The sequence below is a fragment of the Lissotriton helveticus genome, chromosome 9 (assembly GCF_964261635.1).
Source record: "Lissotriton helveticus chromosome 9, aLisHel1.1, whole genome shotgun sequence".
NCBI lineage: Eukaryota > Metazoa > Chordata > Amphibia > Caudata > Salamandridae > Lissotriton > Lissotriton helveticus.
Genome location: NC_136070.1, coordinates 513,197,141 through 513,223,897, shown reverse-complemented (window position 1 = coordinate 513,223,897; position 26,757 = coordinate 513,197,141). Strand labels below are relative to the sequence as shown.

General features: G+C 48.8%; 1 protein-coding gene across 1 annotated transcript in view; it reads right to left on the bottom strand.

The window, feature by feature from the left end:
* Window positions 1-26,433, bottom strand: part of TBPL2 (TATA-box binding protein like 2) — a 426,294-nt gene extending 399,861 nt beyond the window's left edge. Inside the window, exon 1 of the mRNA XM_078662091.1 lies at window positions 26,350-26,433. Coding sequence (XP_078518217.1) covers window positions 26,350-26,400 — 51 coding nt within the window. The 5' untranslated portion in view covers window positions 26,401-26,433. The remainder of the gene's footprint in view (window positions 1-26,349) is intronic.
* Window positions 26,434-26,757: the final 324 nt, after the last annotated feature.

The window sequence follows — 26,757 nt, the reverse complement described above, 5'->3', positions numbered from 1 at the left end:
GTGCTTGGAATTATGTGAGATGGTGCTCTGGCATGAGCTGAGCCCGTTTGCAGCTTGCGGAACCAAGTCCTTATAGCTGTTCCATGATAACGCTATACCATATACTCTTAAGTGCATTATAATCCTCGCGGTTAATTGCTAACTCTGGTATAACATTATCAAAACATGTCGAGTAAGGTGTCATACGAATTGGAATACTACCCCCTCGCCAATTCTGGCAACGGGGGTAGCATTCCACCCTTCTAGAGGGACACGACATGTATGTAACTGAGAACCCCGGTTAACGTTAACTCGAGCCTTGGCATCACAAAACGGATGCCACCACCACAGACACAAGTCTGACCTCCTGCTGCTGGGAGTCCTTCCAGCGCGGGAGGCTTGGACAAAGGGTTTCCTGCCTTGGGAGGTGCTAGCACCACCCCAGACAGGATTTTGTGTATTGGGTAGGATAGGCCTGAAAGGAATGAGACATGCCTGGGGCACACAAGGTGCCCTGTGCATACACTGGTTCAAACCAGTTGCTGGGGCATCCCTGCCCCAGCTCTGGCGCGAAATCCAGACAAAGGATAGGGGGTGTAACCCCCCCTTCCTGGTCCCACCCAGGGGAGGGACCTAGACAGCAGTACAGCCCCCTTTAGCAGGATAAAGGTAGGAGCTGGTCCCATTCCAAATTAGATTAATCCTGAACTACTCTACAAGAAGAAACTCTGGACTTCAACGTTCTGCTCCACAGAAGACTGAAGAAATCTCCCTTGTGGGCAAGGAGTGTCCACCCTGCACAAGCAGGCACCATCAAGCGTCCAGCGGCTTCCCTTTGTCGTCTTCCCTCGAGGATCCAGACTTCAGAGCCCGACGAGACCCAGATTCCCAGACCTCTCCGACCTCAACTCACATCTGCAGCAAAGCTGAGACCCGTGGGTGCGACGAGACACGTGGGACTGGCCATCTTGAAAGAAACTGCACTTCGCTTCCAGCACGACTCCCGGGATAAACTCGACCAAGTGCTTTGGGGACTGAAAAGCCCCAGCCACGAGCAGCCCCTGCACCGAAGATCAGCCCTCCAGCATCCACGAGATCTGCGTGGGGCCCTCCTGCTTGTTTGCTGCTTGACGCGTTGTCTGGTCACTTGCGGGCTGGCTAGTGGCCTCCTAGACGATGAACTTTGAAATCTTCGCTGCTGGTCTGGTTGCTCCAGACTGGCCCTTGCTCCCTTCCAAAAGAGGGGCACCCCGGACTCTCCTAGTCCGCACCAGACGCTTTCTTCACTCACCGCGTGGGTTGCCTTTGCCAAGGCCTGTTGACGCCGATTCCGGATCCAATACCGCCGACAGCAAGAGCCTGCGTGTGACAGCTCATGCCTCCATCCTGGTTGTCGAAGACACCTCCTGGTCCACGTGGCTGCAGAGTCAAGCGTCCACTCTTCACCTGATCGCGACAACGACATCTGGTTCCTTCCTGGTTCCACACCGGTCACTGGCTAGTGACTTTGAACATTGTCCCCTCTGCTTTCAGGTCTCCTTCTTCACCGATCCCCCCTTGGATCGCACCGGACATCTTCCTCCTGGTCGCCTGCAGCATCTTTTCTTTCAGGCTCCATTGACTTCAACGCGAGAACCCGACACGACTTCGCACCTATGCACCCGCAGCCCGTGGGTGAGGTAACGAGAGCATTTCGGTGCTCAAGGGTAGTTTAACTGTCCTAGTGTCCAGTTCCACAGTCGTTTTAGTCCTACCTAGTCAGGATTGTCCGTACTCACCTTTAACTTGAACTGTCCTGTCCATAGACGTTATTACGCATCTCGCGTGTGAGTTCACACTCTGCACACGCGTTCCGTGGGCCTCCTATTACTTACCTAGAGTTAGTGTAGCGTGGTCCCATCGATCCTACAGCCTCTGGACAGCTCCATTCTTCCTATCGACTCTCACATTCCACTTACTTAGTATATGGTTTGTCGTGCCCCTAGGGCACCATTGTAATTTTGTGCAACTTGTCGTATTTTTTCTAAGAGATTGTCATGTGCTTAGCCCTCTGACCTCATAAAGAGTTCAGAGGTGTTTGTTATTAATAAATATACTGTTTATTTTCATAACAACCTGTGTGGTGTCCTTTCATCTGGTATTCAAGGGGTTATATTGTGGTAAAACAGCTGGCTTCACTTGCCAAAAGAGTTTAGCCTAAGACTGCTTTGTCCACGCTACCATTAGGATAGCTGGTCTATAAGGTTGACTTACAACCAAACACCATAAGGGTTGTTTGGACTGATACAAGGTGATCACTAGAACTAGTGAACATCATATATCAGGCCAACTTCTCACATTGGTGTGCAGCGGTTGGGATTTGAGCTTGCTGTTGTTTTTACCACGTATAATCTTGAAATATCATTTGAAAGATCATATAAGGTACTATAGGTACATATAACAAGCTTAGAAATACTCGGAGTTCTACTGAACCAGCTGTTGTAGTAGAAGGGCCTAGCACACCCTGACTACAACTCTTAGCAAGGGATCAGTAGGAAAACCCATAGTGTAGGTAGGTGCATCACTTACACCTCACTAGAAAGCATGTCTACCCATGGAGAGACTTCAGAGACTCCCCTAGTGGTTAGTGACCCTCCACAGGTCCTTTCCAGATATGCAGCTCTCAGTTTCCAGGAGATGAGACAATTGTGTACCTCCAGGAAATTGAAACAGGGTTCTAACCCTACCACTCCTTTTCTGTTAGGTTTCTTAGAGACATATGATGCTAGAAAGGCTTCTAACACAGATGGGAGTATGCCCCCCTTAGAAGGTACTCGTGGTGATCCAGACTCCAACCTCCCTGAAACAGAGAATGTAGATGAGGAGGAGGAAGAAGAGGAACCCTCGGAGGATGAGGCAGAAAATGGGCAACCTTTAGTCAGCAGACTTACAAGGGCCAACTTAGACCTACATAGGGAAGGATCTGGGGGACCCCCAGTACTGACCCTGAGCAGGCCTAACTTTGGGGTTAGAAGAGATAGATCTCCTTCTAGGGACTCCAATAGATCTGTGCACTCTCAAGCATCTGCTCAGAGGAGAATGACTTCCCCTCAGAGGAGAGAGCATGAAGCAAAGATGAAGGAAGCTAATCTGAGGATTCAGAGGGAAGAACTTGCCCTTGCCAAAGAGAAGCTTGCCTTTGCTAGAGAGCAACAGTTGAGTGGGATAGTCCCCACTGGTGGCAGCAATATCCCTAGGGATAGAGAAAGGGGGTTTGATACTAGAAACCTGAGTAAACTAGTGCCCTCCTATAAGACAGGAGATGATATCCACAAGTGGATAACTGATTTGGAGAGAGCCTGCAAAGTACAGCAGGTACCCCAGTGTCAGTGGGCAGCTATATTGTGGCTCTCCTTTGAAGGTAAAGGAAGAGACAAGCTCCTCACTGTTAGAGATGAGGATGCTAATGATTACCAAGTCTTGAAAAATGCTCTGATTGATGGGTTTGGTTTAACCACTGAACAGTACAGGTTAATGTTCAGAGACACCCAGAAAACTCAGGCTCAAGATTGGACTGACTTTGTTGATTGTGCCACTAAGGCTTTGGAGGGCTGGTTACTGGGAAGTAAAGTTACTGATTACACAGGATTGTATAATCTAATTATGAGAGAGCAAATCTTAAATAATTGTCAGAACCAGTTGTTGCATCAGCACTTGATTGACTCAGATCTGACCTCTCCCCAAGAATTGGGAAAGAAGGCAGACGGATGGGTCAGGACAAGGGTCAAGCAGCAGAACCAGAACCAGGGTGGTGGCCAGAAGAAAGCAGACCGGAAGGGTAATGAGAATAAGCAAAATGACCAGAAGTCTTCAACAGGGCCCCAACAACCTAAGGAGGGTGGGTCCCAAAATTCCCAAAAGAAGAAGAATGATGGTCCTAAGAAACCATGGTGCCAATACTGTTAAAGTAAAACTCACTGGTTTAGTGAGTGCACCAAGAAAGGCGAAACTCCTACCACTCCTGTCCCTAAGACACCTGCACCCCCTAGTACAGTTAGTAGTGGTAGTGTACCTCCCAAGGCTATAGTTGGGTTAACCCTGGGAACTGAGGTGGGTTCTGACTTAGTTAAAATACCTACTCAGGCAGTTCTTGTTTGTACTGGGGACATGGATATGACCCCTACTGTAAGTCCTAGTACTCTGGGCAAATACAGGCAAACGCCTTTAATCAATGGAAAGATGGCTCAGGCCTACAGGGACCCATGTGCCAGTGTCACTATGGTGACACCAACATTTGTGGACCCTGACCAGATCATGGTAGGTTCAGATTACCTAGTGACCAATGCTAGCAATGTCACTACCAATCACAGTATGGCAGTTGTTAATGTCTCCTGGGGAGGGGTAACTGGCCTCAAAAGGGTTGTAGTTAGTTCAGACCTCCCAGTAGATTGTCTTTTGGGCAATGATTTGGAATCCTCACTGTGGTCAGATGTGGAGTACAGGACTCATGTAGAAATGCTAGGTCTCTCCTCACATGTCCTTGCTGTGACTAGGTCACAGGCCAAGAAATGCCCAGCTGAACAAGTGCTGGATCCTGGAAGAATGGACCATACACTAACCAAGAGAAAGAGCAGTGGGGGTAAGGCTGAGCCTTCCCCCCTGCCTCAGGTTGAGGGTCAGTCCTCTCAGGAGGCTGACCCCAATACCCCAGAAGGAACTGTCCTAGAAGAGCTTGAACATGAACAGGTTGAGTTTCTTGGGACAGGGGGACCTTCCAGGGCAGACTTGAGAGAGGCCCAATTAGACTGTTCCTCTCTTGAACCCCTCAGATAGCAGGCTGCTGCTGAGGCTGCAGGGAATGCTACAGGTGCCCATAAGGTATATTGGGATGATGGACTCCTATACTCTGAAGCAAGAGACCCCAAGCCTGGTGCTACCAGGAGGCTGGTCATCCCCTTGTCTCTTAGAGGTTCCCTTCTCACCTTAGCCCATGAGATTCCCCTTGCAGGTCACTTGGGCCAGAACAAGACTTGGGACAGGCTTGCCCCACACTTTCACTGGCCTCATATGTCTGAGGGCACTAAAGAGTTTTGTCGCTCATGTGTCACCTGCCAAGCCAGTGGCAAATCAGGTGGCACAACAAAGGCCCCCCTTATACCACTACCTGTGGTGGGGGTTCCCTTTGAAAGAGTGGGGATTGACATTGTTGGACCAATGGACCCCCCAACAGCATCTGGGCACAGATTTATACTGGTGGTAGTGGATCATGCCACCAGGTATCCAGAAGCTATTCCCCTTAGGACCACTACAGCTCCTGTTGTGGCCAGGGCCCTGCTTGGAGGTTTCTCCGGAGTGGGGTTTCCTAAGGAGGTTGTCTCTGACAGAGGTGAAAACTTCATGTCAGGATACTTGACTGCAATGTGAAAGGAGTGTGGTGTGAACTACAAGTTCACCACACCCTATCACCCACAGCGCAATGGGCTTGTTGAGAGATTCAACAAGACCCTCAAAGGGATGATAAAAGGGTTACCTGAAAAGCTTAGGCGAAGATGGGACATCCTTTTACCCTGCCTCCTGTTTGCTTACAGAGAGGTCCCACAGAAGGGGGTTGGCTACAGCCCTTTTGAGCTTCTGTTTGGGCATCCTGTAAGAGGACCCCTATGTCTGGTGAAGGAAGGATGGGAGTTACCTCTCAAAAAGCCTAAACTTGACATAGTGGACTATGTACTTGGTCTCCGCTCCAGGATGGCAGAGTACATGGAGAAGGCATCTTAAAACCTTGAGGCCAGCCAAGAACTTCAAAAAGTTTGGCATGACCAAAAGGCTGTCCTAACTGTGTATCATGCAGGACAGAAGGTATGGGTGTTGGAGCCAGTGGCCCTAGCAGCTCTCCAAGACAAATGGTCTGGACCCCATACCATCATTGAGCAAAAGGGAGAGGTCACCTACTTGGTGGACATGGGAACTCCCAGGAGCCCCCACAGGGTGCTTCATGTAAACAGGCTCAAAGCATTTGTCAACAGGGAGGGCATGGGCTTGCTCATGGCCACAGATGAGGGGCAGGAGGAAGAGAGTGACCCTCTCCCAGACCTGCTCACTCAGAACCCTGATAATGGGTCAGTAGATGGTGTAGTCTTTTCTGACAGCCTCTCTGCTCATCAACAAGAGGATTGTAAACAGGTTCTTCAATCCTTCAGGCAAATGTTTTCACTGACCCCCAGTCAGACAAACTGGTGCACCCATGAGGTGGACACTGGTGACAGTCTGCCCGTCAAGAGTAAAATCTACAGGCAACCTGACCACGTCAGGGACTGCATTAAGAAAGAAGTCCAAAAGATGTTGGAATTGGGAGTCATTGAACCCTCAGAGAGCCCTTGGGCTAGTCCTGTAGTTCTAGTGCCTAAACCTCACACCCAAGATGGTAAGAGAGAGATGAAGTTTTGTGTAGACTACAGGGGTCACAATGCTGTCACTAAGACAGATGCCCATCCAATGCCTAGGGCAGATGAACTGATAGACAAGTTGGCTTCTGCAACTTTCTTATGTACATTTGACCTAACAGCTGGTTATTGGCAGATCAGGTTAGCTGAGGATGCCAAGGCCAAAACAGCATTTTCTACCCCAGGAGGTCATTACCAATTTGTGGTGATGCCCTTTGGTTTGAAGAATGCACCTGCCACTTTTCAAAGGTTGGTGAACCAAGTTCTCACTGGGTTGGATGACTTTTGTGCAGCATATCTAGATGATATTGCTGTCTTTAGCTCCACCTGGGAGGATCACCTGATCCACCTGAGGAAAGTTTTAGAGGCCCTGCAAAAGGCAGGCCTCACTATCAAGGCTACTAAGTGCCAGATAGGGCAGAGTCAGGTTGTGTACCCGGGCCGCCTTGTGGGTGGAGGCCAGGTTCAACCATTGGAGAGCAAGATACAGGCCATAAAGGACTGGGCTCCTCCAACCACCCAGACACAGATCAGAGCTTTCTTGGGCCTGTCTGGTTACTATAGGAAGTTTGTCAAAAATTATGGGTCCATTGTGACACCACTTAATGACTTGACAAGCAAGAAAATGCCAAAGAAAGTTCAGTGGACAGTTAGCTGTCAGAAGGCATTCGATGACCTAAAGCAGGCCATGTGTACTGCACCTATTCTCAAAAGTCCTGACTACTCCAAAACCTTCATTGTCCAAACAGATGCATCTGAGTTGGGTGTGGGAGCTGTTCTATCTCAACTGAATATTGATGGTCATGACCAGCCCATTGCTTTTATAAGCAGAAGGCTGACCCCTAGAGAGAAACGTTGGTCAGCTATTGAGAGGGAGGCCTTTGCTGTGGTTTGGGCCCTGAAGAAGTTGAGGCCATACTTGTTTGGAACTCACTTCAAGATTCAGACCGACCATAAGCCCCTCTTATGGCTAAATCAGATGAAGGGTGAAAACCCCAAACTTCTTAGGTGGTCCATTTCCCTACAGGGGATGGACTTTACAGTGGAGCACAGACCAGGGACTGACCATGGCAGTGCATATGGTCTCTCCAGGTATTTCCACTTATAACAGGAAGACTCACCTGGTCAAGGTTAGTTTAATGTCCCTAAGTTTGGGGGGGGGGTTATGTAGGAGAGTGGGGTCTGCAATCCTATGGTCACCCCAGATTTTTGCTTTTTGCTTCACTGGTTTACGACTTTCCCTGGCTGTGGGCCTGCTAATCAGACCCACAGCCTAGCTGTTCTCTCTCTAAATTGACAACCATGTACCTTAGGTGCATTTACCAATTGGTACTGGGCCACCTTATCAGTCCCTGTACAGTATACCTTAGGTATACAGGGCATAGGTGTACCCAGGGCCTACCAGGGGCTGAAGCATGTATTATGCCACCCCTGGCTGGCCATCTAAACAGACACAACTGGCTGCACGACAGCTGGGGCAAGGTGGTGTAATCACCCTTTGCTATAGATATAGTATACCTATATCTAACCCTAAAATGGACACATATATTCCTATCAGTCACTCCTATGGAAGGCCTTATCAATCCTGAAGGCAGAGTGCCTGGAATTATGTGAGCTGGTGCTCTGGCATGAGCTGAGCCCGTTTGCAGCTTGCGGAACCAAGTCCTTATAGCTGTTCCATGATAACGCTATACCATATACTCTTAAGTGCATTATAATCCTCGCGGTTAAATGCTAACTCTGGTATAACATTATCAAAACATGTCGAGTAAGGTGTCATATGAATTGGAATACTACCCCCTCGCCAATTATGGCGACGGGGGTAGCATTCCACCCTTCTAGAGGGACACGACATGTATGTAACTGAGAACCCCGGTTAACGTTAACTCTAGCCTTGGCATCACAAAATGGATTAAACAACAAACTACTTAGGGGGTCAAAGAGCTAGTTTACCGACTCATACTAGATACAAGCCCCAGTCGAGAACCAATAATCTCCGGAGTGGGTTCGATTTTGGAACCCCTATCTACATTTGTAGATCATTTTTTGAATCCCATTGTAAGAGAAATGCCGACATATCTAAAGGACACCAAGGATATGCTGCGTCTTCTTCCTGACATTGACTTCGACATCACAAGAGACCTGCTCGTCTCTTTTGATGTTGAGTCACTTTACACATCCATCCCCCAGACAGAGACCCTAGAGGTCATTGCTACCATCCTACAGGGGAGGGATTTACAATCCCGAACACCTGTCCCGTTCATCATGGACTTGGCTGAACTAGCTATGAAAGAGAATTATTTTAAATTCGAGGACACCACCTATCTCCAAACATCGGGCACGAGCATGGGGAGTGTCTTTGCGCCTAGTTTAGCGAATCTGTACGTTCATGTGTTTGAACAGACGAAGGTGCTCAACCATGACAATCCTTACTATGTATCGCTCCGAGTCTGGAAGCGATACATAGATGACATCTTCGTTGTCTGGAGAGGCTCTGAAACGGATTTGATGGACTTTCACCGCTGGTTGAACTCCTGCAATGTGTATTTGAATTTCACAATCGAATACAGTAGATCTCAGCTACCGTTTTTGGACCTATTGATTCTGGCCACAACTAATGGCCTCTGTTCAGAACTATACAGAAAACCTATGGCTAGGAATGCACTCCTAAACTATGAGAGCTGTCATCCTAGAGCACTAAGGAACAACTTACCCTTTGGACAGTTTCTGAGGTTGAAGAGGAACTGTTCCAGCAAAGAGGCGTTTGAAGTACACTCGGCCAAATTGTCAGAACAACTGCGTGAAAAGAACTATCCAGCTGCAATTATACGCCAATCGAAGAAAAGGGCCTCGAACAACAACCGCAAGGCACTCCTAGAATTGGCGGTTCCAAAGGAGAAGTCAGACAGGATGACTTTCATGAACACTTTTCACGCCAGATCCAATCAGGTCCAAAAGATCATAAAAAAACATTTTGAACACCGGCGGTGACACACTACCCTTACCACTCTTTGCGTTTAAGAGAGGTCAGAACATCAAAGACCAGTTGGTACACACACGACCAAGAAACAGGATGACTCGACAGGTGGGAACCCTCTGGGACCTCCCCCCTGTTCAAGGACATCATCCGTGTGGAAATTGTTCCGTCTGTCCTCAGACAACAAAATCGACTACAGTCGATATTGGGACAAGCCGCCCATGGCAACAGATTAAATTCACTAATTGTAATAGTGAGAATACCATCTATCTCATCACATGCCCGTGCTCAAAAAGATATGTGGGAATGACCACTAGAAAGACCAGAACCTGCATTTGTGAGCACAAAAGCACAATTCGGTGCCGGAAACAAGCGACGCGCTTAACAGCCCCTTTCCTGGAAGTAGGCCACGGTCCTAATGAATTCACGTGGACCATATTAGAACAACCTACCATCCCTGATCACTGTCCTGATATAGCCAAATTTCTCTTCAAAAAAGAACAAAAATGGGTATACAAGATAAACAGCAACAAAGAGGGATTAAACGAACCTATTCCATGGATGTCGCTTTGAATTGAGAATAAGGTTGACATTGGGTCTATGACATCAACTACTGTCCCAGGCCAGTGCAGCAAATCCAATGGGTAGATACTCTACATATGAGTGATTTATCGAGATGATCTACATCTACTACCTCCAATATAAGCCGTGCATTCCTAACTAAGCATACATATAGGTTGGTTAGTAGCAGTCGCCAGTACATACATATATACCATCTTAGCACTGGTCACAATTTGCCTAAGTATTCACCCAGGCTGATTACCAGTAATGGCCAGTGCATATATATATATACCATCTTAGCACTGGTGACAATTTGCCTAATTACTCACTTTTTCCATCGAAGGGGTGTGTATTCCTTACTATACTAACTATAAACCTCCTCATTAATACGTGCAAGTTCTGTCATTTTGAGGCTTTAATAATTTAGAATAATGTGGGCTTAAGTTGAATGTGTCCTCATTGATGATTGTTCTAGTGTGTAAGGTGGCGTTGTATGGTTCGTATTGAATATGCACTATTGTGCGCATTTCATTTCCAACTACGTCCGTTAATAATAACATGAAGTCTATGATATTGCACTACATTAACCACAATCCTTTGCGCTAACACGTGAGCGCGTAAAGGATGTGAGTCATTAAATAGATAGCGCCGCCTCCGTTCGGTGCCTCCCCAAGTCCAGCGCAGAGGAACGCTGGGAGACACCGACGGATAGGTAAGCGCCTTCGTGTATATATTTTTCTCGAGCAGCAGCCTTTCTCTAATGCGCTGTTGCGTGTCAGGATTCAAGTAATACACTTTTAGATCACGCGCTGCTGAGACACAAGCGCGTTCGAGTATTATGTGAAGGAATACGGGGACTATTTCAGTAAACGGGTGTCTGCGCATAAATAGCCCGCCGAGGCGTTCCAACACCCAGTCACACGCACCGCGAGGCTCAAGATCTATTAATGAGATCGCGCTGAGCATTTGTTTATGTCAAGCGCTCCCGGGACATAATGATTTCAAACTCCCTGGACAAATCAAAATAGATCGCGCTTTACATCATCTTCAGCAATAGGGAGAAATACTTTTTCCCTGCTGTTATAATTATTTGACATAGCTGACCAACATCGTCAGTTACAGTGAATGCAACACAGAGTATTTCCTCTTGGAGACTAAGACCAAATAACGGGATATTTCGAGGTCTGTTTACCACCATACAACTAGATATTGCTTTTGGCAATCCCAGATCAATGCCTGAGTTCTAATCAGGTTTTTAATCATTTGATACCTGCTTGGGTTTACTAGTGAAAGCTTTTGTGTACGTGTGTTTTCTCTAAACAGAGCGGTGCTCCTCATTGACCGGAGCTGCAGCCAGGTGAGGTGAGGCGCGAGCCCCACATCAATTGTGTGAGTGTGTATATGTCATATAAATTGTATTGACAAGTCACTACAATAACACTAGAGCAGAGTGTATTGTTACATAAGATTGACAATGTCATGTGTGTCTTTTCACTTCTCTTTCTGTTGTCGTGATTTTATTTGTAGATTGTGGTGGAGCATTCCAACCTGAAAACCAGGTGACATTTTCCTTTTATTTTTCTCACTATTATTACAGCAGTAGCACCAACTAGGTCCTGACGAATGCATGGGTACTTCCTCATATGCAGAAACATGTTGACCACTCGCTGAGCAGATATTCTGTCAAATCTGCTTCTTACACTTATGTTTTTAGAGTTAGGAAGCTGAGAGAAACTATTAAAAACATTATTCTTCTACTCAGTCTTACCTAATTTTATACTTCACTTGTCACTTTACTTGCACTGCTTTTTGCTACTGTGTCCGCCTAACAGATTAGTACTGTAGGGTCTCTTTATTTTCATAGTCCTTTTCACGTTCCGTGTGACTGTGATGGTACCAACTCCTGGGTAAGGAGAACCCAAATGATGTCATAGTGGCGGCACAGTTAGACAACTGATGGGAACATTTTCACCCATAATAGGTGCCTCACGTGAATGTGTTGCTATGTCGTCACGTGATGCGATGGATGAATGTAGATTCCACCTTTCTCTTATTATTTCATGCCAATGGTAGTTTGTGATTTGACTGAAAGACTCCTAGATATTTTTTGGTGTATACTCATGTTCTCGACTGGGGCTTGTATCTAGTATGAGTCGGTAAACAAGCCCTTTGACCCCCCTTAAGTAGTTTGTTGTTTAGTTTTGTGTGCAGTTTTGACTGCGGGTCATGATATTTCTGTAAGCCATTACAATTGTGATTTTTTGGCTGCTTTTCCTCAGTTTAGATTTAAATATTCATATGTTGAACGTTTGCTTTCCTGTATTCTCCTTGCGGGTATCTTCACCTACTGGTCTCTTTTGCGGTGAACCTTCACCGGCTCACAAGTTTCCAGTTCATTTTTTCCAACTGCTTTCGAACTCTTTTACAATAAGATGGCAACGAATTGTGGGTTAGCTTTTGAAGATGCTGACATCCAAAACATTTGGGAAGAAAATCCCAGTATATTAGAATGCATTCCTGTTGCCGTGAGCAACACAGATGATGGGTGGAATAAGGTTTTAGTCCTAAAAAAAATCACACTCTAGGACCTCAGTACATGGCATAATTATGGCAGAATACTTACGCGGTAACTGTGCACCGTCAGGCCTAATTGTGACTAATGCACCAAGACTTTTCTTGGATGATAAAGGGTTCATCAAAGATTGGTCCATGATTGCCTGGCGGTGCACAAGGGACTGGCTAGTCCTTATTATTAAAACCGCTAAACGTGTCGCCGACCAAATACTAGTGGAAATTCAACTCCTTGAAGGAAAAATCAAAGCCACTATTAAATCAACCTTATTTAAGACTGGACAGGATGACAACAACGAAAAGAATAATGAGTTTAAGGAGTCAATTCTCTTTACAAAACTAGAGAAATTTAAAAAAGATTTAGCGAAATTTTCAACCGAAAAGGTTTATCCCTACACTAGCGACACTTATGTAGCCCCGTCATTCAATCAGAATGGCCACCGTGGTGGTTCCACATATGCCACTTCCAGTTCCGATGGGAATTCTAGCGATTCCGATACATCCCAAAATTACAATGGCCCGAATCCGTCTAGGGGTCGGGGGAACAGAAGGGGACGAAGAGGTAACTACTCGAACCACAACCAGAATCAGTTCCAACCTTTCTGGCAGCCAGGTCCGTGGATGTATGGCCCGCGTTTCCCTCCTCAAATGTGTCCTCCTTTCTTCCCTAATCAGATGCAACAAGCGCCAGGAGTCCCGTCTTTTTTAGGGTTTGGCCCCAGGACGAATCGAGGCAGGAGAAGACAAGGACAAGGCCCACAGGTCCGCTGGTCAACACCAGTGCAGACACAACAAACACAACAAACAACCCTGGATCTGAGGAACGGCAAGAGCATACCGAGGGAGAATGCGGGAACGAGCAATCCAACAAACCAGCCAGTCTCGTGATAAATCTAAGCTCCTACTCTTTATCAGATGACGAAGAGAGCCTCCTCAATCGAGGTTTAGCTTTTGTGGCTACTAATGAAGGAGATCATTTCACAGCACAGGTTGAACTAGCCAAGCTGTTTAGAAAAGTCAGGCTACATTACTTTTTCGCTAAACACGAGTCAAGCAATCCCCCACCATCAGACACTAACACTGGTCTAAAAAAACCATTGAGCTGAAAGAAACTATTAAAAACTTTATTCTTCTACTCAGTCTTACCTAATTTTATACTTCACTTGTCACTTTACTTGCACTGCTTTTTGCTACTGTGTCCGCCTAACAGAATAGTACTGTAGGGTCTCTTTATTTTCATAGTCCTTTTCACGTTCCGTGTGACTGTGATGGTACCAACTCCTGGGTAAGGAGAACCCAAATGATGTCATAGTGGCGGCACAGTTAGACAACTGATGGGAAAATTTTCACCCATAATAGGTGCCTCACGTGAATGTGTTGCTATGTCGTCACGTGATGCGATGGATGAATGTAGATTCCACCTTTCTCCTATTATTTCATGCCAATGGTAGTTTGTGATTTGACTGAAAGACTCCTAGATATTTTTTGGTGTATAATCACAAAATGGATGCCACCACCACAGACACAAGTCTGACCTCCTGCTGCTCGGAGTCCTTCCAGCGCGGGAGGCTTGGACAAAGGGTTTCCTGCCTTGGGAGGTGCTAGCACCACCCCAGACAGGATTTTGTGTATTGGGTAGGATAGGCCTGAAAGGAATGAGACATGCCTGGGGCACACAAGGTGCCCTGTGCATACACCGGTTCAAACCAGTTGCTGGGGCATCCCTGCCCCAGCTCTGGCGCGAAATCCGGACAAAGGATAGGGGGTGTAACCACCCTCCTTCCTGGTCCCACCCAGGGGAGGGACCTAGACAGCAGTACAGCCCCCTTTAGCAGGATAAAGGTAGGAGCTGGTCCCATTCCAAATTAGATTAATCCTGAACTACTCTACAAGAAGAAACTCTGGACTTCGACGTTCTGCTCCACAGAAGACTGAAGAAATCTCCCTTGTGGGCAAGGAGTGTCCACCCTGCACAAGCAAGCACCATCAAGCGTCCAGCGGCTTCCCTTTGTCGTCTTCCCTCAAGGATCCAGACTTCAGAGCCCGACGAGACCTGGATTTCCAGACCTCTCCAACCTCAACTCACATCTGCAGCAAAGCTGAGACCCGTGGGTGCGACGAGACACGTGGGACCGGCCATCTTGAAAGAAACTGCACTTCGCTTCCAGCACGACTCCCGGGGTAAACTCGACCAAGTGCTTTGGGGACTGAGAAGCCCCAGCCCCGAGAAGCCCCTGCACCGAAGATCAGCCCTCCAGCATCCACGAGATCTGCGTGGGGCCCTTCTGCTTGTTTGCTGCTCCACGCGTTGTCTGGTCACTTGACGGCTGGCTAGTGGCCTCCTAGACGACGAACTTTGAAATCTTCGCTGCTGGTCTGGTTGCTCCAGACTGGCCCTTGCTCCCTTCCAAAAGAGCGGCACCCCGGACTCTCATAGTCCGCACCAGACGCTTTCTTCACTCACCGCGTGGGTTGCCTTTGCCAAGGCCTGTGGACGCCGATTCCGGATCCAACACCGCCGACAGCGAAAGCCTGCGTGGGACAGCTCGTGCCTCTATCCTGGTCGTCGAAGACACCTCCTGGTCCACGTGGCTGCAGAGTCAAGCGTCCACTCTTCACCTGATCACGACGACGACATCTGGTTCCTTCCTGGTTCCACACCAGTCACTGGCTAGTGACTTTGAACATTGTCCCCTCTGCTTTCAGGTCTCCTTCTTCACCGATCCACCCTTGGATCGCACCGGACATCTTCCTCCTGGTCGCCTGCAGCATCTTTTCTTTTAGGCTCCATAGACTTCAACGTGAGAACCCGACACGACTTCGCACCTATGCACCCGCAGCCCGTGGGTGAGGTAATGAGAGCATTTAGGTGCTCAAGGGTAGTTTAACTGTCCTAGTGTCCAGTTCCACAGTCGTTTTAGTCCTACCTAGTCAGGATTGTCCGTACTCACCTTTAACTTGAACTGTACTGTCCATAGACGTTGTTACGCATCTCGCGTGTGAGTTCACACTCTGCACATGCGTTCCGTGGGCCTCCTATTACTTACCTAGAGTTAGTGTAGCGTGGTCCCATCGATCCTAGAGCCTCTGGACAGCTCCATTCTTCCTATCGACTCTCACATTCCACTTACTTAGTATATGGTTGGTCGTGCCCCTAGGGCACCATTGTAATTTTGTGCAACTTGTCGTATTTTTCCTAAGAGATTGTCATGTGCTTAGCCCTCTGACCTCATAAAGAGTTCAGAGGTGTTTGTTATTAATAAATATACTGTTTATTTTCATAACAACCTGTGTGGTGTCCTTTCATCTGATATTCAAGGGGTTATATTGTGGTAAAACAGCTGGCTTCACATGGCAAAAGAGTTTAGCCTAAACTGCTTTGTCCACGCTACCATTAGGATAGCTGGTCTATAAGGTTGACTTACAACCAATCACCATAAGGGTTGTTTGGACTGATATATGATGTTCACTAGTTCTAGTGATCACCTTGTATCAGGCCAACTTCTCACAGGGGGGGCCGGGTGCGATGGGGTGGGGATAGGGGGCGTGGGGTGGGGGGCCGAGTTGGGGGGGCCCAGCCAGGGAGGGGATGGGGGTTTCGCTGCAGGCGCCCAAGGGGGTTGGGGTTGCAGGAGAGGCCAGCAAAGAGGGGGGCACTCCGCGGGGTGGGGGATGGGGGTCGCTGAGGGGGGGGGGGAGGCAGGGGTTTTTGGGGGGGACAAGGGGGCGGTTTTTCCCCGGCTTGCTGGACTCCACATTTTTCTCTTGGCAGGAGCGGTGGGAGAGGCGCTCGGGTGAGCAGCTTGCGGCTCCAGTCCACCGAGAGGAAGGGCCGGCTCTGCCTGGTACGGGCGGTCGCGCTCCAGCGAGGGACCCGGCAGGAGAGAGCGGCATATGGCGGGGCGACAGGTCCCCGCCCGCACCCCCCCGAAGGGTAGAGACGGCCGCCGGGAGTGGAGGAGCGCGCGGCAAGGTGGACGACAGCACATGATTCATGCTTGGTGGATGACAGGAAAGTGAGTGTGGATTTGGGTGCGTTGATGCGGGTGTGTAGGGAGAAGGCAGGTTTGAGTCAAGTGGAGGTCATGGAGAGCAACCAGGAATGGCACAGGGATGGGGATGGAGAGTCTGAGGTGGAGGGGAGATTAGGGATGGAGGGGTCAGTAATGCTGTTGGCAGTGTATTACAGGTTCGACCGCGGCTGGACGTGCCCAGAGTGACGGCCCCCTCAGCTCCACTGGTTAGGCGGCGGGATCCAGTTAGGACGCCGGCCTTGATGCCAGGTAAGGTGGGACACGGAGCGGGGAGTGGTTTGGGCAGAAAGCGCAGCGCGCAGGCCTCGGTGGGGACGGAGGCAAGTGGGGAGGACTTTGTGCGGCTGGTAAAAGGGCGCTATGTGACTGATGCGGGGGTGGGCACTGACGGGGCGGCTCCGTCGGGGACGGTAGAGGCGACGGGTGCCGGGGCGACCGGTGACCGGCGACCGGCGAAAGAGGCGCAGCCGCAGGGAGTGCGACGACGGACGGGGCAGTTGCCGGGGGCAAGGAGAGTTGCGTCGTGCCGGTGCGTAAGCTCCCTTACATGGGGGTGACCAAGCCGCCGGGGGCCCATCTCTCCTTAGCAACGAAAGAGAAGATCTGGAAGGGGGAGCAGTGGTGTCACTAGGGTTGGTGTCACCCAGTGCGGGTAACTCATGGTGTCACCCCCTCATGACTTACATCATGAGTCCATGATGCCCCCCAGATACCCTTACACAGCTTTACAAAGGGACTAAAATGCACATGGCACCCGCGTGTCATGTGCAGCTACACACATGTCCTGGACAGTACAGGACACACACACTACGCATGGCACCAGTCTACCCATGCCCAGTTAGACACAGGTTTACTGGCAGCACAAGAACCCTACATGCCCGTTCAGGGCTACACTGTTTCCGGGCATAGCATGTTATGTCTGCACGGACTCAGAAAGATGCGCACAGTAACTTATGGAAACATGACACCCATGTGCAACTCATAGCCAGTGGGCAGTACGTTACACTTGCACACAATAGCGCAACTACAGACCAAAGCAGTTTACTGGGTATATCGCACGCTCAGACACAAGGAGCACAGGTTGTAATCCTCAAAGGGCATACTTTCAAACACAGCGAAGGGAAGAATGGGGGTGCCACTTACCAGCTGCAGAGGAAGACAAGCGTGCACCTGGCGCTGCAAAACCCTGGTTCACTTCCCTGGGTCGGTTAGCCAGAGTTCAACCTGCAGGGACTTCTTTTTCCTTTGGTTTTCCTGAAATGATTCCTCTTGCCCGCATCGCTAGAATCTCAGGGGCGGAATCCATCCTCCCCTTTCTTGGTGTTGGGTCGGGTAAGATTTTTGAGGCCTTGGAGTGTTTAGCACGCCACTTTTCTCTTGTAGCACACTGTTTGCTACCTTTCACATTTTGTTTGCTTTAGATACTTGCCCAAGTGCCACCATTGCCTACGTAACGTTTGTTCTTGTGCTTGAGTGTCTGCCAGATTATGCAGTATTATACCTCTAATTGTACTGTTTTCTCTTGTAACCTGTACACATTACACTTTTTCCTCCTGTATTGCACCGTTTGCTACCAACCTCATGTATTTAGTTTGCTCACAATTGTCACTTTTGCCACATGTAACTTAACGTTTGCTTTTGTAATTTGTTCACTTGTTATTTTCTAATCATCATGTAACAGAGTTCCTATTGTGAAGCGCTCTGACGCCTTCGGGTAAAGTCCGCGCTATATAAAAAATAATAAATAAACTTTTTGGGGCTCGAGGATCGCTACTGCAGGAAGGGTTGGGGGAGGGGCCCTCTGAATGTCTCACCCTGGAGCGTTAGGAGAGGCAGGCAGGACTCGGAGAAAGCCATCCGTCACTGTGGAGAAAGGCATGAGCAGCGCTGCCTCTCCTTCAGCATTCCGCCTCCCAGAATAATATGCTGCTCGGTGCTCCGACTGCCAAGGGCAGGAAACAGGAGCCCTCGTTGCCTGGCACGATGAGCAAGGAGGCCGGGGTTCTGGAGAGCATTAGCAGCCCGCGCTGTTACTTGTAGCATTTAGATTTTTAAAACGTCAGGTCCGGGATACACAATTCACAACGTGAGTGACGTTTCGAACGTCATTGATGTCCGGATGCTAATTGGGACAATAATTTTGGTCGGCGGCTGGGTAAGGTTCAACAGACAGAAATTTTATTTGCATTTTGGTGTCACGGACTCCGTGAAACCAAAATGCAAAATAATATTACTGTCTGTCAAACCTTACCCGGCCGCCGGCCAAGATTATTGTTGGCACGGACCATGGTGTCACCCCTTTGGATGGTGTCACCCCTTTGGATGGTGTCACCCGGTGTTGTCCGCACCCACCGCACCCCCCTAGTGACGCCACTGAGGGGGAGTACGTGGAGATGTTGAAGCTCCTGCATTGGGAGCTCACGGCCAAGGAGGGGTCTAAAGAGGAGGAACAGGAATTGGCCAGGCGCCCCAAGGTACCGCTGACGATTGACAATTGGTCGGCGGCATTCCTTATATACGCTAGCGTATACTGCGAGAAGTATCCGGACAGGTCCGTAGCGTTGTTCAAATATATGGATGTGGTCCGGAGGGCGCAGGTGATGTATGGCAGCTATGCTTGGTCCCATTATGACGAGGAGTTCCGGGCTCGGATGGCGGAGGACCCGGATGCCAAGTGGGGTGAACTGGACTCCGATTTGTATCAGCAGACGATGGGCGGGGCGACGTTCGGTTGCACAGTGTATACGGCGAGCGGTTTCCCTTTTCGGCCCGCCCCACCCGCGGGGGTGGGGCAGGGTGAGAGTTCCGGGCAGAACACAGTTGGTGCTTGTTGGGATTCAACTAGGGGTCATGTGGCCGGCAGGTGTGCCGCTTTCGGCACGAATGCTTCAAATGTGGCAGGCGGCACCCAGTGGTGTGCTGCTGGGGAGTCGGCGGTCCGCCGGGGCAACAACACGCGGCGACGGGACTGCAGCACCCTGCTTCGGGCAACCAGGCCGGGGGACGGGGGGAAGCAGGGGGGGGGCAGGGGCTATGGGAAAAGGCTTGTACGCCGGTTAGGCTGGACAGGCAGGAGTCATTGCTGGTGGCATACCCGTGGGCGGACGATGCGGCCGTGTTGCGTCGGGGTTTCAGAGAGGGGTTTTGGTTGGGGTACGAGGGGCCGCGGATTGCGCGTTGGGCGGACAACTTGAAGTCGGTGCATGAGCGAAAAGGTGTGGTGTGGGAGAAGTTGTTTAAGGAAGTGAAGGAGGGCCGGATGGGCGGCCCCTTCGCGGAGCCGCCATTGTCGAACCTGATCATATCCCCGATTGGGGTGGTCCCCAAGAAGAAGCCAGGACAGTTCCGGCTGATACAGCACCTGTCGTGGCCTGAGGGGTCATCGGTGAACGATTTCATCTCGGCGGACCTCGCGTCGGTCTCGTATTCGTCGGTGGATGTGGCGCGGAAGATTGTGGCGGCGGTGGGGCCGGGGGCGCTGATGGCAAAGTGTGACATCAAGTCGGCATTCAGGTTGCTCCCGGTGCACCCAGAGGATCACCAGTTGTTGGGTATCCAATTTGACGGTAGCATATTTGTGGACAAGGCGCTGCCGATGGGGTGCTAGATTTCATGCGCATTGTTCGAGCGTTTCAGCTCCTTCCTGCAGTGGGCTTTTTCCTGGCGGACAGGCTCTGAGACGGTGACGCAATATTTGGATGATTTCTTTTTGGTGGGATGGCCCAGTTTGACGGATTGTCAGCGGCTCCATCCAGGCGGCATTTCTTTGTTAGAGCCGCAAAGGCTCCCCGGGGACATTTGTGATTAAGAGCCCAGCGAGGCTCCGACCTGGGGCATTGCTGATTTTGGGCCCCGAGGCTCCAGGGCCCCACAGTTGTTGTAGATGGGCTCGAGGGGGCATATTTGTTTTACGAGCCCTGGGAGGCTCTTGAGGGCCATTTTGTTTTGGAGCCCAGAGAGGCTCAGGGGCGACCAGCTGTTCAGTGCCTGCATGGCTCCCACGTGGCCCCATCATTATTGATTCCCAGCTGCCCAGCAATTAGTGGGCACCTGCACCGTTTAGGACCCTGACATTGGGACACAGGGCGTCCTAGCCCCATCAAGGCCAGTTGCCCTAGGGACTGCCACAGGTGGTGGCTTATGTAAGTTTTTGCGCAATTGTGTGGTCTTTCCTTGCACCTCTGAATGTTTTTAGGCATCATGTGTTTCTGCGCTAATGAGTTGTGTTCTGGCACCTCTGAATGTTTTTATGCATCATGTGTCTTCCTTGTTCTTGCACCTCTGAATGTTTTAGGCATCATGTATCTTCCTTGTTCCCACACCTCTGAATGTTTTTATGCATCATGTGTTTTCTTTCCTTACACCTCTGAATGTGTTGTTTATACATAATGTGTGTTGTTCTTGCCTACACCCCTAAATGTATTTTATTCTTAGGTGGTTCTTCTTTCCAGTACAGGTGGTCCTAGTGAGGTCCTGGTTCCCTGCGTGACATTCTCCTAAGGTGGTTAGGGTTGCGTAGGTGGTACTTACCTGTTACCAGTAGTTACTGGTTGTGTGCTATACTTGCTAATTTGTGCTACAGTGATTTTATATCCTATATTCTATGTTCTAGAAGTGCTATTTCTGCTAAGTGTTGATTCCTGACTGGTCCTGGTGGCCCTGTCCTGTAATTAATCCCTTGTGAATATTGCCCGTGCCAGTTGGCACAATGTACATGTGTGATTTCTATCTGATGTGTTTTGACAATACAGAAGTTATTTTTATATAACCTTGTGTGGAGTTCCCTTTGTGGTGTGCCTAGGATGTTGTTGCTGTTGTGTGCTTGCGCAAATGCTTTACACATTGCCTCCGGGATAAGCCTGTCTGCTCGTGCCAAGCTACCAAGTGGGTGAGCAGGGGTTATCTTGACGTGCGACTCCCTTGCCCTGACTAGAATGGTGGTTTCTGCCTGGCTTTGGCGTCAGCCTTAGCCTACCAGAAATCCCAGTTCTAACAGATACCCTGGAAAGCAGACTGTTGTTTTCTACCTCACGACCTGCCTATTATGATTGTATGTACAACTGAACCACTGTAACGTATGTTTGTTGAAAACTGAAAATAAAGTCTAAAAAAAAATCTAGGGCTTACATGTATTAGAGGTCGTATTCTAACACACATCCGGTGCCCTTTTTAGGTCGAGGACCGTAGGCTGCGCTTGTGCAGTCTCGGTCAGAGATTTAATGAGTCTTAGTACGGGGGGCTTGAACCCGCCCCTCTTCTCCATTGGCTGGCCTCGTAAATGCTGGCCAGCCATTTGAGGAGAGGGGCGTCACTCCCTTTAAGACCCGTCTTTTTCGGATTCGGGGGCGTGTTTTTTGCATTCTTTCTCACCGTGACGTCATTCGTCACTCACAAAAAACACGCCCCCAATTCCGAAAATGTCGGAGCTTTGCGGCAGCCATTTCTGCCCGACCGCGTCCGGCCCTTGCATCCATCCGCTTGTTTTTTTTGTAAGCCCCAGTCTGAAAAGGACGAGGCTTACATCAAAATCCTGGTGCGGATACAATAAGTATCCATTGTCTTTTGACCCCGGCCGGATTCGTGTCATTTGCCGTTTACGGGTTTTAAGTACTGCGCGAGCTCAGCAAGTAAGCTATCGAGTATCTATTCCCGCTGCCCTATAACAGCACTGGGACAGGAACAGACTAATTTGCATACAGCCAGGTTCTGAAACTGGGATGGTGCAGTGAGCTAAAAAACGGTGTTGGATCTAGCACTGATCTCTTGACTGGGTGAGAGTATTCTGCTTAATTCAGAGACTCTGTCCCTCACCACCCCTTGTTGTAAATATTTTTGTCCACCCTAAGCGTGGAAGGGTATACTCAGACATGAGTCCCTTGCTCATTGCACCATCAGGATTCAAGCAAGCCGGGCCGAAGACGGCTGTAATGCCAGAAACCGGTCCCCGGAAGCTTGTTTCCTTCCCAGTGTAAGAATTGGCTTTTGTAGTTTGGTTTGCCCTGTTCCCATCATGCACTGGGACAGGAACAGACTAATTTGCATACAGCCAGGTTCTGAAACTGGGATGGTGCAGTGAGCTAAAAAACGGTGTTGGATCTAGCCCTGATCTCTTGACTGGGTGAGAGTATTCTGCTTAATTCAGAGACTCTGTCCCTCACCACCCCTTGTTGTAAATACTATAACAAAGACCTGCAGAAGGCAGGCCCAAGCTGTCTGCCGCTGTCCCAGATTGTCCCTGACTGCAGAGGACAGCGTTTCCTCGTCCGTAAAATCAGCGCCGTAAGCACCGCTTGACTCGCGAATTCCTGTTGTTTGGCAACACCCCATGTGACAGGATATTTTCTTATCACCAAGAGGCCACATCTTCCCAAAGATTCCCATAAACCTTCAAAAGCGAGGCAAGGCGGGTGGCTGCAGAGGTGGTTTAGCCGGGACTTGTCTTGAAGCCGGTCTTGTGAACATACATTTCTGTATTTATGGGAACTAATTTATGAAACAGCTATAAAGAAGGCCTTCCTTTTGGCGCTCTTCATGTGCTTCCTGCAGTCTGCACTTCAGCTGGGTAGGTGCCCCCGACTTTTCCGAATGTCGTACGCACTAGGAAAAGGTGCTATTCCAAATTTACAGCCTCGCCAAAAATGCGACCTTAATGTTAGTCTCCATCAGGTGAATGATACAGTATGTCTCTACACCCGAGCAGACGTCATCATACAAAAGAACCTTCCAGAGTGACTCTTGTATGGTGATGGTTAGTAAAGGAGGACCGGAAAGAGGCCCTTTACTTGCCTCAGAAAGTGAGCATTAGTGTTTATTTTGTCCCTTCCCTTATGTTTGTTTACCCGTGGAATGTACTTTAATAGTAACACAGCACTAATTGTATCATTATTTTGGTGGTACTAGATCGCTGTTTTCAGGTACTATGCACCAGTTGCTTTTTTTGAGTTACATCACGCCTTTCCAAAGATATGCATTAACTGTAGCCAAAAGGTCGCTGTTAACATGGGTGGAGGATTGTCTTCTTGTGACAGGGAAGTGTATCTGCTGAAGACCCCCGCGCCAATAAAAGATAATCAATATTCATTCAGAATGCTTGCCCAGCCAGAATTGTTGGGAAGTTTCCAAGTATAGCAGGTTCCAAGAATAACAGATTCCTCTTGTTTACCAGGAGATGGCGCTGTAGATTATGATATGCATAACAAATATCGACAAAAAGGGAAAGAGAACAAAGGGGTGTGCAAAGGGGGGGGGCAGAAAGGGAGGGGGGTGACTGGTTGGAGAGAGAAAAAAAATAACTTGTGAAAGTCAAGGATAGATGGGTAAAGAGGACGAAAGAGATAGAGCAAAAAAGGAACGAGTGTGCCAGATAGGCTGTGCCCACTGCCTTTGTCTTACTCCTTCCATGAAGCTCTCTAGTCTGCTTCTTACTCCTGTTCCCTGCTTGTCATCCCGGTTTTTCTCTGCCTCTGTTCCCCCGGTTTTTCTGCGCCTCTGTTCCCCCAGTTTTTCTGTGCCTCTGTTCCCTGCAGGTCATCCCGGTTTTTCTGTGCCTGTGCGTGAGTGGCTCTGTCGGTGTGTGTGCGTGGCTCTGTCTGTGTGTGTGCATGGCAATCTCTGTGTGTGTGCGTGGCTCTGTCTGTGTGTGTGCGTGGCTCTGTCTGTGTGTGTGCATGCGTGCGTGGCTCTGTCTGTGTGTGTGCGTGGCTCTGTCTGTGTGTGTGTGTGTGTGCGGCTCTGTGTGTGTGTGCGCGGCTCTGTGTGTGTGTGTGTGTGTGTGTGTGTGTGTGTGGCTGTGGGTGTCTGTGGCTCTGTGTCCGCGAATACTCTCTAATGCTCACCTATTGCCATTGTAAATGACAATACCATTTTTTATTTTTTTTTAAATGTCATGAGCAATGCCAATAGCTCTACCTTTAATAATGCCGAGACCATTGCATTGTAAATGCTTGTTGTTGAAGTGCTAGTATGTATGGTTTCTGGCAAATCTCGTTATGCATACGACATCTTAGAAATTAAACTAGATTTTATTTTTCCCGCAAATTATTTATTTTTCCAAATTAGGTCCTTAAACTATCAGAGGATGTGGTTCTGTAAATGTGTTACAGATCTCCCCGTGCAGCCGTGGTTCCTGCCTGTGCTTGGTTTCCACTGCGTGTATAACTACAGCAGGAATAGGATATTTGCATACCCACAATCCCTAGCTTGCAAAAGAACTCACGTGTTAACTCACTGTTATTGGCTGGTGCGCATGAACAACTGCTGCTGCCCGGGGGTATTTGCCTACATTAAAAACTTTATTGCAATAAGAACATATTTGTTAAGTCACCATAACATTGTCGGGGACTGCAAACTGGTCTTCAGTTGCATGCTCCGCCCTCCGAAGACTTTCACAGCAGAGCTAGAAACAATATCCATTAAGAGCTAGGTTTTAGTGATTAATACTATTGGTAGAAAAGTGACCGAGGCCCCTGCAGCTCACAGAGTCTACAATATTTCAGGGATTCCATACCGCCGAACGCCGATGAATCCACTGCGAAAACTTAGAAAACTTAGCAGCCCTTTTTCGCGTTTAGCAGGGATTCCAATAAGCGTTTAGCAGGGATTCCAATAATTTTACAACATGCAACTGACTTCTAGAAGCGCGCGCGTTCATCCACAGGTGAGGAGAATCATAGTCGAAAAAATGTAAGTAAAAGTGCTCGAATCTTTGGAATCCCGTGACCGACTTTTCCAGTTTACTTTTTCTGCTTTTCCTCTGAGACCTAACTCTTTCTAAAGCCACATCTAGATTGGAGGCATCTAAATTAGCCTATAGAGGTGGGGTGAAAGGCTGTAGAAAATCTATGCAAGTTTTTTTTTTATTTGTAAATTGAGTTTCCTTTTTGTAGACATGGAATCAGGCGTGCACCAGGTGCTTAATTGTATGCATCTACAAACATCTGACCCCTGCTTGGACAACTTATCTTACAAATATGCCCACACAGGAAAACGTTAATTAACGAGGTACTTCAAGCAGGGAGGCTTTTTCACTTCATAACATGTGCATCAGAAGATATGATTTTATCGGTGAAGAAATGTAAAATAACAGTTGTTGAAACATTTGGCAACAGATGTAGGAAAACACTTGTATTAAGAGACCGTTTTCTTCCAAAAACGATCTAGGCCATGACTCTGTTCTATTTGCTGCCTCTATGTTGCACTACAGGCCGGGATTTCCGAACCGATATGTATACCGTTGACTATTTGAGGTTCTGTACTTGACTATTTGACATTCCTGTACTATAACTGCTGTAAAGCGCTCGGATACCCTCGGGTCTGGCTAGCGCTATATAAAACTACCCCAAAAAATAAAAAATGCTTCCTTAAAATCTGCTGCCCAAATTGTGGACTTGTACCTACCTTCTCAAAACTACTATTTTTAGTTCAGGCATCTATGGCTCCAGGGCCCCAGTAAAACACTCGATACAACACCTTTATTGTAACAGCGACATCTGAGCTCTAGGAGTGTTGCGTATTAAAGGCACATTTTTCTGAATACCATGGGTTTGATTTCGGGGGGGGGGGGGTGTGCAGGGGGCTGTTCATAGCTCAGAGGGTATTTAGAATGCTCTAATTTATAGTTGAGACACAGGGAGGGCCAAGTGGCAAACGCGGAATTAGAACCCAGGAGTGAAGGGCACCTGTCCATGTCATATGTGTCGAAATATATTGCAGCGATGTACCAAAGATATGAGCGGTGCCCCCGCAGCCTCTTCGCTGCACAAGGGTCGGGTTACCTGGTTGGTACTCGTTCACACTAGTTTCGGGTTACCTGGGAGCCGCACTGGTCCAAGTACCTCTCCAAGGAGTGTTCCCCCTCCATGGCAGCGCGCTCTGTCTTCAGCCCAAGCGAAGCGACGACCGTTCAGAGCGGAGGCAGTCCCCCCGCTGCTTTTGACGAAGCAGCACGAGACACCTGTGCATTTTCAGCCGCCTTGATTGCACCGCCAACTGTTTAGTCCTGAAGATGCACCTTACTTTGTTTCCTGCTAATATTTCCAAACGTGCGCAGCACCGCAAAGACTGTTTGTTTTTGCAGTGTGGCCACCAGCTGAGCGGAATGAATCCCACCTTTTAAATTGCTCGTGCAGCCCGCTGATGAGATTGCCTCGCGCTCCCGCACACCTGCTGCTCGTGTAACTGGGACTAATTTATCCCAGGGGGTGGGAGCCCAGATGAG